Here is a 12,520-nt window from a genome sequence, read left to right as displayed (position 1 = left end):
TGCCGATAGGAAGTTGAATGCAAGCAAAGCTACCAAATTCTCTTAACACAAATTTTCGGCTGAAATACTTCCACAACTAATTGCATTTTAGTGAGGACTACGGAAAGAAGAAGTTATAATGAAAGTTCAAACCATAATCATTGATTAATCAACATAAAATATTTGTAAAGCAAAAAACTAAAATGCAGAATAATAAAGTTGGAATCAAGAAGAATAATTATACGCACGAAAGTGATATACACACGAAATAAAAGCCTTGAATAAAACACTCTCGAGGTGAAGTCGAGTCCTAGAAATTAGGAATAAAAATATAAGGGATTAGAAAAGAAAAAATAATAAAAATTATAAATATATATATAATTAAAAATTAAATTTTAATGAAATGACGCAGCTATTATTCACTCGAAAACAAATGAAAGACGGCGATAAATTGTTGGTCCTGAGTTAAAGTTTTAATCAACACCATTATTTCTATTAGCGTAAAGTTATACTTCCATTTTCCATAACAAAATTACGTCAATATTCAGCTTAATTTATGGGCTTTTATAAACTTGTGTATCTTGATCAACATTTAACTTACCTCTTCGTCAGGACAGCGGTATTCTACGAACTCTAATTCGGATTCTTCTTCATTTAATATCACAGTTATTGCATATTCTTTATTGACATCTGAAAGGATTAAACAAATAGTCAGTGCTATAATGTAATTTTCTTCTATTAAATTTTGTCTTCTTATCTTTCTAAATAATTATGTTATTTTTCTATGTTCATTATTGATAGGAACTGTAATTAATTTCGGAAATATGTATGAATTCACAGACATGAAAGTAGAAGCAAAAAAAAAGCACACTAAAATATTTATACGTTATAAAAGAAAATAAAAACTTTCAAAAAATCTGAAAGCTTTCAGATTTTACATTACGCCCAAAGGGATGTTATTTAACATTTTGTGTGTTACCTTTATTTATTAAATATTACATTTTCGCACTTAAACCATAAAATTCAGCGCGCTGGAGATAAAAATTTTATTTTCCGCACAGTGTTACCATTGCTTGCTTTGAATCATTGAATTTGTTAATCAAAATACTCGGTAAAGTTTTACAAAAGATGAAATAGGTAATAAAACAAATTCCAAACTTGGCCTTTCAGATGCCCATATTCGAGTTTAAATGTACGTTATTCAAAATTTGATGTGTCTAGATACCGTTGTTTCATCACAATGCGAGAAACATACATGTATTTATGCAGATTCTTCATTATTTAATTTCTTTAAATATAATGCAGGGCTCTAATATTTGGTGGCAACAATTTGAAAAGTTAACCGACATTTATAGTGAACAACCTCAAAATGCCAAAACGAAGTTAATAGACCTTCTGGGTTAACGCCCTTTGAGCTAAAAAAAAGGATTAAATTATATAGAAAATGAAAATCTTTAAATTTATAGAACATATGAATAACATTTGTTTACGGAACAATATTTTGTAGAACATGTGTTTACAGAAAAGGAACTTCTGTTATGATTTAGCAATAATTGAGTGAGCAGAACTTCTAAAGAATGGTTTTCTGCAGCCATCCAAAATCTTTCTTAAAAACAGAAGCGCGGGTTAGGTTATCTTAACCCTTTCCGGCATGCTATCTTTTAAAGTCGGAGTTTTGATAAAAATAAATAAATAAATAAAAAAGATAGGCACTCTAATTAGGCCTAGAAGAGTACACAAATAAAATTTTGTGAAGATAGCACTTATCTTTTCACTGATTGAATAGAGTTTCGAAAAAAGTGCTGAAACGAGCATTGCTGTCAATGAACTTGTAGAGTTATTAGGATTTTTTTAGGGGCAGAAAAGATGCAAAATAGCAAACGTCTTCGCCAGGAATCGAAATACGGACCTCTGGAATACCGGCCCAGCGTGCAGAACCACTACACCACGAAGTACGCTAGGAAAGTGGGAAAAATACCATATAAACTAACCGATGAGATGGGGAGAAACAAAGAATATAGACTCTCAGTTGTCCTAGATTATGGGTGTGCCCGGTTCGCCGTTTGATTTTAAGCAAGATTTCAAGGTAAAAATTTAAAACTAATGTAGAATAAGGAGATTAGCATACAGCCAAAAAAATAACATAGAAATTTCTTTCAGACAATTCCTTTTATACCCTAAAAATATTTGGAAGATTTCTTTGAAAAATGAGGGTCTTAAAAAATTAACATGGCTAAAATATATGGACTGGTTTGTGTAGAGCTGCCATCTACTATAAATAAAGAAGGTTCAGAGTAACCTATAAATTCTTTTTCATTCAATTTTTCTGTGCGTATAAAAGAAAATTTTTAGGTGTGTCCAGACCGGACACACTGTGCTGCAAAGGGTTAAGTTACTGGAATCTGCCAAAGCACGTGATAGGTATCTGCCTAAGGAAAGGAATGCCTTCACGAAGGACTTTCTAAAGCAAAACCGCTTATATTCACATTACACATGGGAAGAACTACGAAAACCCACCATGTATCCAGCCCATTCCACTGCGCAGTCTGGTCGAAATGCCAGTATTCATCGGCCATAACTACTTGGCTAGTGGTGGGGCATCGCATTCATTTGGGTGGGAATTGCTTGTCATTTTTGTGTATGTTTCTCGAATGTTAAAATCTATTATGTAACTTTATTCTTTTTAGATGAACTTGCTGAACGATCCACCAGCTATCACAGAGAAACAACAAATATTTATTGCTACCTTCAGCTTTAAGTTTGAAAATAAAGAGAAAAACAGATTAATACTGCTTAACAAATGTAATAATATAATAACAAAAGTAATCATGTTTAAAGAATTAAATCAAATCAAATTATAGAAGAAAAATATCAAATTAAGATATTAAAATAAAAAATTATTAATTATAAAATTCAAATCAAAATATTATTCTAAACTTGAGTCTGAAAATCTTGCTCCATTTGCTGATGCGCCTCTTCGCGCAGTTACAAGAGAAAATTAACTCTCAATGAGTTAGCACACCAGCAGCAAGGAAAAGGATAACTATGTTTCGAGCCGTTGTCAAAGCTCTGTTGTTTGTCTCTTCTAGTGAAAAAGATGAAGCAATAGAAGCTGAGAAAAGATTCAACATACAAAATCGCGTGTTAATTCAAGCAAATCTTACAAATATTCATGTTTTCACAAAACTCTGTTCCTTATATTGAGGCACTGGAAATGTATGTCTAAAGATCAATACTGAAGGAAAAAAATAAAGCTCGCGTGTGTTCTTTTCGAGAATCCAGGCGAGTCTATTATTGTGTTTGTCTCATAGTTTTCTTACGCATTTGTCCATAAATATATTAAAAAAAAGGTATGGTGAGAACTTCTTTTTCCAATTAGATTAAAAATCCCAACGATGAAAGTAAAAATCGTAACAGTTCTAGCTTATTTAAACAAGGCACTCATCTAAGCTAGAAGCTCTTAAAACGTGAGTTTGAGGACCCTTTACACTCGAAATTCCCTTTTCAGAACTCACCATTCGCTTTGTATAATGTACGAAACATTAGCTTTGTAAAATACAGCTCAGAAACATTAGCTTTGTTATAATGTACGAAGTATTTCCATTAACACTATCTATTTTTTTTTTTTACTGTGCAAATTACTATCGTCTAATGTTTAGTTTATGAGTTTTGTGAAAATGAGTTCTATTAATAATGAGAAAGAACTAAAATTTACACAGCTTTTGTAGGGAAAAGTTGTTGTTTTATATGCTGTTATACTTGCAATTTCATGAATTCATCTAGAATACACCGACAAATAGGTTGCGCAGGAATAAAGTAACTGGTTCATTGTTGTTTTACCAGCTTTCGTGGGCATATTCCTACCGTCCAAGTTAATTTGAGAAAGTTACCAGTATATGTACAGTACAGGGGCTATAAAATACTAGCGATCCGATATTTCTCTTAAGAAATTTGATGATAGGGGTGGAGAGGAAGTAACTTCGGATCCTTCCCCGTGAGGTATTCTCCATCAAAATTGAAACGGACCTGTACGTTTAGTGAGGTGGCTTTATAAGACTGGCAAAATTCTGGTGTCTCACTCTAAGCTGGCCAGATTGTATGGATATTAGTGAAGTTGACTGTTTCACCTGGTTCGAATCCCGGTGAAGGCACAGATGTTTGTACGTGCATAGTGTCTGTGCGACAAGGGGGTACTAAAATGCATGGCTAGGGGAATATCTCTTCAAGTGGTTAGTTGTAGAGAAAGAGGAGTAAGAGACATTCGGACGGCTACCCACGACTGGTCGCTCGTCAAAATTGAGGCGGAGATTAACGGTTAGAAAAGTTTCTCAATATTTAGTATACCTTAAGGAATGCACCAGTACCGGCTTTGCTTCAACCTGAACCTGCCCCTCCCTGTCCTATTTGAATGCAAGCTTCAAAGAATTACTGCATAATAACTTCACATCCCATTCTAATAGCGCTAAAAAGTTTATTTCATGAATTTTTCGATAACGAAACGGTTCCCTCACATCCTTATTCAAGGCGGGCGTGGAGAAGAAGGTAAAATCGAAATTTCTTTGAGACATTTCAGGTGCACAACAAAATTACTGATAATACCAGCGGCTACCGTATTTTCGAAAGTAGCCCTGATCTATGTAATGGTTAATGGTTTGTGCTTTCTAGTGGTGTGATGGGAGAAACACTCGAATATATTTCCGCTGTGTTCTCTATCAAAGCTAGGTCGCAGCTGTAGAGTTAGTGTGGTGAGAGTATACCCGTAAAACCAATGGTGAGCTTCTTGAGCTTCTTGTGTTTCGCCATCGTTTTCTTGTTCTGTACTGTATTTTCAAAGAGTTTTTAAAATTTAAGTTAATATCGGAAGATCAAAAACATTATTTTCGAAACTATCCAAATTTTCATTCAGATATTTTAATGACTGCTACTGTTTTATTGTGGACTTTAAAAAATGTACTCTAGTGTTCCTGGTAAGCTTTGAGTTTAAGTCCTTCAACTAAAAATATCTGTCAAATACAGTCGACTGAAAGCTTATGAAAAATCATTAAACAGAACTTTCAATATGAATTTGTACCTCACTAATCACAGTGTAATAAGCAATAATAAATTAGTGCAAAAAATGCAGCTGAATATTTTTGATTGCAGCCTGACATCTCAAAAATAAGTTTACGGAGGAGGGGGAAATGCGAAATTACTTCAGTTTTAAAAAAAGTTAACAATGTTAACATATAAAAATTTAAAAACGTACACGCGATACTTTAACAATTACGTAATATATAGCACGAGAAACACCGCTTATTAACTATAACAAAGCTGCAAATATTTATAAAAACATTCAGTTGGATACACTAAATTTTAGTCGTTTCCAATTTATATCAGTTCAATACATTAATAAAAAAAGAAAAATAGAAGTTTAAACTATTCAAAAGTTTATTATTTTAAACCACTCCCGTTGTTAATTGGTTCGTTAGCTAATTGAAGGGACTAACCCAGCTAACCTGGTCACGAAGTAACTCTGTGACAGGATTGAGTCATCCTCAGCTTCAATAAACAAAACAAACAAAAGCATAAATTAAAAGCACACACGAGACCAGAACACCCATATGCACTTTAAACGAAGATGCACACACTAAACTAGATTCTTAATTAGTATCAAAATTATTATGTTTGGAAGATAAATTCTTAAAAATTATCTTTCGCTTCAAGAAATGGCGATAGAGTCAGTTACGCACGAGGGTGCACGGAAGAAATAAATGTTTGCTGTGTCGCTCACTGGCAACATTGCCCTACATATATTGATTTTGCACTTATTGCGTTCTTAGTACCCCAGTTTCATAGGCATAATCGTGTCTGCGAATTTTGCATTGTTAGAATTTTACTTTGTGTGCAAAAAAGAAACAATACAGTTTCCTCGAGGTGTAATAAAATATTTAAATTAATTAAGTCTCGAGTCGCCTAAAATAGTTATAAAAATAAAAATACACAGGTAATGATTTTAATCCGGTATTCCAAGGGTCCAGCTAGTAATTAATTACATTTTAACTATTAATAATTAATAGTTAAAAAGATGAAGGGCTCTATGTTTATTGCTTTTAAATGGATCAATTTGCTATTAAATAACAAACGATTAAAACTTATACTTTCTTGACTGGCAACACTCTGGTGCGTAGGAGATAAAAATATTTTGAGGCTGGCAGTGGGAAGATATTTCTTCTAAATCGCTGAGTTTTCTGATTAAATTTGAAACCTAAATATCTTATGCTTTGCTAAGTGGCAATACACTGCTTTTAAATCGCTGTGTTTGTTAAATAAAATTTTACTAATTTTGCAGAAAATATAAGATAAATAGAATAGAAAACTCAAAATTTGGGCTTTGAGGTGCGCATGTTCTAATAGAGAACAAAGTATGTTCAAAACATCGTTTCTCGAAGTGCTGTCATTTTCCCTTAGTGTCAATTGCAAACAAGCACACATACAGATTCTTACAGAAACAGATTCTTCATTATTTAATAACAGAAATTACGTTACGGATAAAATGGTGGAATCTCTGTAGAAAAGTATACTTTCTGTATAATTTGGGTTGGCAATAATACTTTAAAATAATACTAAATCATATTTCAGTAAAAACTTAAGGAATTTAAATTGCTATCATCGCCTCCGTAAAGATACAAATGAAAAATTCATGAGAAGCGCGACAATGACTATTCGTGAGCATTTGGAGATAAAAATTTCTGCAAAAAATATAAACAAAAAATTAAAAAAAAAAAAAAAAAAAAACTCAGGTCTTCTAAACGCACAAAAGTAATACCACATATTTTCACGAAAGGAGAAAAACGCGCAAGAGGAAGGATTAGAAGCGGATCGGGATTGCCATCGGTTGTCATGGCAACACTTTAATAACACTCTTGAACTTAAGAAGAACAAAGGGGAATCGTAATGGCGGCTGGCCATTGTCAAAGAAGAATCAATATCATGAACTTCAGTTACTGTTTGTAAAAAATGATGGGTAATTGGAGTAAGTCCAATTAAAAAGAGCGAAACTTTTTTTAATATATTTTAGTTTATTATCTTGTATAAAATAAAAGTAATTAGTGTATATAAAAATAATCTGATACAAATGATGGTGCAGCTTATGAATATTTCATTACATTTCAAAGAGGTTTACTTGGCAGTTGTACTAAATTTCTTTGATGGAAACTAAAACATGCCAAAATTTTAATTGGGGAGAAATACGCCGATATAACATCTCAAATTAGCTAACAAAATGCAGCTTTATAGTGATATAGATTTTGATTACATTGTATTGATTTCAAAGGCGATTAGCTTTATGGTAGTTTTCTTCAGAAGCATAAAAAACACCAATTTCTAAGAAAGAAAGTATTGATAGACGAATTAAAATGTCGGTCAAAATAACAAAATGGCGCAATGAGGCAAACCTTCGAAACAACAAGGAATTTTTCACAAAAATCGTATCTCTAATCACAATGAAAATTCTAAATGAAGAAAGGAAAAAAAAAAAAAAAAAAAAGAAAGGAAAAAAAATCCGATCGTACCAGAGAATTTCTTAAAACGTTTTTATGCTCTCTTTGAGCTCGTAATGCATCTAAATGCTCTTAAACTCATTCCTGATGATTTTTTCAAATATTTTTTTGCCTTTTTAACGTTATTATTAAACAATACTTTCTTCGCATTTACGCCACATAAAAACTCAACAGCAAAATCAAATTTTTGAAAAACAGCCATATCTATATATTTCCCAATACACTGTTAATTGTTGCCATACACTTTTTAACTCAAAAAGGGCTATTCTAGAACCTGACTTTGCATCGAATCGCTCTTTTGCGCGTTTCACTTTTCAAATAAGAAACCACGGGAACGGCCAACTGCTTAAACTAGTTACTATAAAAAAGGAAAAATAATACATATAATAATTACAACTAATTGTAATTTCACGTGTCCAGGAGATAATGACTATAGAGATAAAAAACTGAGTTTATTGCTTTTAAATCGTTTAGTTTGTTAATCAATTACAGATAGATTAAATTTAAAAGAAAAAATAAAAATCTTATGTTTCGCTAGATGGCAAGAAACTGACGCGTAGAAGATAAAAGTATTTTATAAATCAACTTCTAGCTGGAATGGAGTCAGCAGGATGTCTGTGCACGGAACACCACCCCTGTCGAATAATTTTTTTTTCTTTAAGAATCATGTCAGTTCAAGGAAAATCCTTAATGGTCAGTACTTAAGTCTAAAAATTTAGAAGTTTGACAGAGTTTGAATTTTAAGAGTAGAGATAAATAATAAAAGCAAGCAAGACAACTAATAAATTATAAAAGCAAGCAAAAGAGCTGTCACCCCTTTTTTTTGCGCAGTTCCTTTTTTCGTACACATATACATTAAAAAAAATTCTATTATTTAATAATAGATATTATGGCCAAGCACATGTGGGCTTTACAATCTAACTTCTAATTAACTAAGTCGCAGAATTCCACGAGAAACTTCGTTAAATGTAGAAATTCGCAAAATGGAGGTTATGATGAAACACAACTTAAGAAAAGGAATTTTTTTCATTTAAGTGTAAAATAGTAGTAAAAAGAAACGTAAATGGAAAGTTACATGCATTAAAATGTAGCCATTCCATCAAAGTTACGCGTGAAAATTACATAAATTCATTTAAAAAAATAATGCTTCCCGGTTTGTTTCGGTTGTCGGGAACAACATTTATATCATAATAAGTCTCATATTTTTGTAATGCGAGAAAAAAGTCTTTTGGTACATTTTATTCAATCAAAATGCATTTAACATATCATCTGGCGAGATTTTATACATTCATTTTCATTAACTTTTCATCTTCTTCGCCAACATCAATTGCTTACTGGCTGCTATTTCTTAATGCTGTCTCCAATATGTCCTTTTCTGTACGAAATCCCGCGGCTTCAACGCGTTAATTATAAATAAATAACATTGTAATTGTAAATTATTATTTACTTGTCCTTGATTTTTAAACTGTAGCCATATTTTAAGTTCCTCATCTAGTCCATCGTCCTCACTGACACTACTGTTATCAGGAATGGTATCAATTTTGGCGAAGAAACAAAGTTTTTGAAGCAATTGGAAAGAATTTTTTCAGTGACATCATAATTTCATACTTTTGCAAAAGACTTTTCATCAGAATTTCATACTTTTTCAGTTACGCAGTCACGTAAATTTATTACACATAAAAGCTGAGACCCACCAGCGGCCGAGCGGTAAAGTCGCTGAACACTGGTAGCTCGGTGTAAGCCTCGAATTCCGCGAACAGTCTGGCTGCTTGGGCGTTTTCGTGGTTTCCTATGTGTAACGTATATAGAAGCCACCTTCTCTTAGAAAGTCCACCATGAAGGCATTCCTTCTTTTACGCAGATAGCCCTCGAGACTTAACATAATCGAGAACATAACCCTCGAGACATAAACCAAATAAACCCATAGAAGCTGATTACTTTTACTTAGCTTATTCTTCAAAATTCTTCTGCTATAATTCGTCTTAGCATTTTTTATCACTCATTATCCACAGGCTACAGTTTAGCAATGGTATTTGGACGAAAAAACAAAAAAAGGCTTAGCATATTTATACTTGTCTTTGATATTTTGAGAGTGATCACTGAAATTTTCTAACACTAGAGCAGATTTTTGTTTTTGTACATCCATGTATTTTATTTAAGTATTTTAGTCTTTTTCTCTTTCAGAAATAACTGAGGTCATCTATGAGATTCTGTTGAAATCATAATCTGCTCTCAGCGATTTAATACCTCTAAAACATCTTGGACATTTACTCGTTCTTATAAGTAAAGGTTTTAGTTTTTCATTTCCTTTCATATCTGTACATAGCAGTACAGTAACTCTAATTCTAATGTGCGTTTATACAAAATATTTCTTTTATTTGACTGTTAATATTCTTTGCGGTAAACATTCATAAAATAACCCGGTTTCGTTAGCGTGGAAGACATCTTTTGGTTTGCATATCCTCACCACGTTTTTAGTTTGGATCATTTCATATGATAGAGTGATCTTCATTAAGATCTTTGCCTTCGCCACATGAGATTTTTGCAATTACTTTATGTTTTTTAATAAATTTCTCCAGTCATCCATTGTTCGAGTAAAATTCACTTTGTCCAAAAGCTTTGGCAAACTCGATATCTTTTCCAGTCCAGGGACAAAAATGGACCAGTAGCCCTGATACCGGTTTCTTTTTTTCTGTCTATGCTCAGCCACTTTAATGTTGCTTCATTCAATGTCTTCATAAACGCACGTTTACTTACGTTCGGCTCTTAGATTGGTGGAATGAAAGCTTGACGAAATTTAATCGCATCTCTTCTGACTGTCGATAAATTGTTTAGCAAAATACCTAATTTTATTTCAATGTCATTCTTCTCTACACCTTTGTATACTTATGCGAGAGTCAGCATTTTTTTTGTTTGAGAGTTTAAAACTTCCTTTTCTATACTTTTATAATTCTATACACAATTAACTTTAAAAAGGATCTGCAGCATATTGTAAAATCACGAAAAGCAAAAATAAAAACTATGTGAAACTGTTGCTTAATCATAATATGTTGAAGACCACGTGAGGTTGTGTGAAAATCTCCTTCAGGCCACGAGCACTATTAAACCATGCGTCAACTGTTTCCGATCATAGGAGTTTAGAATGTCTAGAATGAAATATTTTGGACCATGCATTCAATTTAAAATCTTTCCTCAAGAACGAAGTATCTAAGAAAGGGTGTAAGATTCGAAAATTATTCCTTCTTTCCCAAATATTTTTATGTAGTGACAAATGCTTGAAATTTCTTTCTGTTAAAATTATTGTCCCAACGTTTTGCAATGTTTAAAAAAATTAAATAATAGTTTTAAGTGAATCATACAGAGTGAAGAAGAAACCAGTCGCGAGCCTTAGAAATATTTAAATAGCAGCAATGAGAAACAGTCGATATTTTAAGAAATATAATTATAAACAAAACTATATCTTCAGATTCTGATTCGAATTCTGTTAAATGCAATGATAATAAATGTAGTGTAGATACTACTGATCCTATTTTACAAGAATTTGTTGTTTAGGAAGAAAGAAAAGTTGATACCGACGAAAGCACAGTTCAGTTTAGTCAACAGAATGAATTTAGTTGTCCGCAACAATCATTTTCGTTTTTTGCTTTCAACAATCATTTCATCAAATACCTACTTTACCTCCGTCCCCCAGGGGTCGACGTAGGGAACTCTGCGAAGTTACTCGCTAGGATCTGTACCTAGGCAGTCTCAGCCACGTAGGTATAAAATGTTTGAACCTAGTGGTTCTGGAAGCGCCGGAAAGGTTACTTATTGGTCGGCGCGATGGTCTCGCGAGTCCTCGAGCGGAGCGGCTCTAGCAGCCCGGGGTGGGGTAGCATCCCGGGTTCGCTGGGTGTCTGGACAACTATCTGGCAGACCGGCAACTGATGATCTCTAACAACAGTAGTACTGTTTCAATAACACAAGTGAGAGAATGTCCACAGGGGTCCTGTGCAGGGCCTCTGCTATGGAACCTCACCTTTAATAAAATCTTAGAGGCAAGGTGGCCACAACATACTGTGTTAGTTGCATACGCGGACGACGCGGCATTACTGGTCAGAGGCCGCACACGCGCTGAGCTTGAAGCCCATGGCAGTGAGTCATGCACTATCTTTGCCAACCTCTGCGAAGAGCTAAAACTCAAAATATCCACCACAAAGTCCACTGCTATCATCTTTCCAAGAAAGGGTACAAATCCAACACGTAGCCCATGTATCAAACTACAAGGCCTGAATATTAAAGTCGTAAAAACTTTAAGATACCTTGGGGTAATATGGGACCCAGGTCTGACTTGGCTTCCGCATATCCAGGCACATAAGATTAAAACATCTGCAATTGCCAGGAGATCACGACTATTCCAAGGCCGGAACTGGGGACGGAATCCCCACATTCAAAAGGTACTTTATAAAACTGTAGCTGAGAAGGTGGCACTCTATGCGGCAGCTATATGGGCACAACCCATGACCGCACGCAAGGTTAAGCAACTCCTATCACTACAGCGCCCATTTGCCATAGGCTTATGCAGAGCCTACCGCACCACTGCAACTTATGCAGCACTCAGCTTGGCAGGCATTATACCACTTCATATCCAAGCGGAGCTAGAGGCCACATATACTAAAATAATACATCTACAGAAAGACGCAACCTTTGCAGGCACCTTACATAGCCCGACAAATTACGAACATCCATGTACTCCTCTCCACACGCACCCAGCACACAAGGGACTTGGCATTCACACTATCCTCAAACCGTCACGAAGTCAACCAGAAGTAAACCCTAATATGCACGCGTTCTACACAGATGGCTCGAAAACTGCTGAGGGTGTAGGTAGTGCCTTTATATACTACAGGCAAGGCCATGCTGCACACCATTGGAAAGGGTACCTCAATCCAAATAATAGCATTTTTCAAGCAGAAGTAGTTGCCATAACAGCTGCCATTGAATACGTGGCGCTCAACAACATC

The 12,520-nt window shown here is 34.2% G+C and overlaps 1 protein-coding gene across 1 annotated transcript in view; it reads right to left on the bottom strand.

Annotated features, from left to right (window-relative positions):
* Positions 1-12,520, bottom strand: part of LOC118204726 (uncharacterized) — a 149,869-nt gene that overhangs the window by 35,046 nt on the left and 102,303 nt on the right. The window contains exon 5 of the mRNA XM_085813348.1: positions 581-669. Coding sequence (XP_085669474.1) covers positions 581-669 — 89 coding nt within the window. The remainder of the gene's footprint in view (positions 1-580; positions 670-12,520) is intronic.

This window comes from Stegodyphus dumicola, chromosome 3 (genome assembly GCF_044657685.1).
Source record: "Stegodyphus dumicola isolate Sdum_Otavi_A_Nest chromosome 3, ASM4465768v1".
In the NCBI taxonomy this organism is placed as follows: domain Eukaryota; kingdom Metazoa; phylum Arthropoda; class Arachnida; order Araneae; family Eresidae; genus Stegodyphus; species Stegodyphus dumicola.
This window is presented reverse-complemented; position numbering and strand designations above follow the sequence as displayed.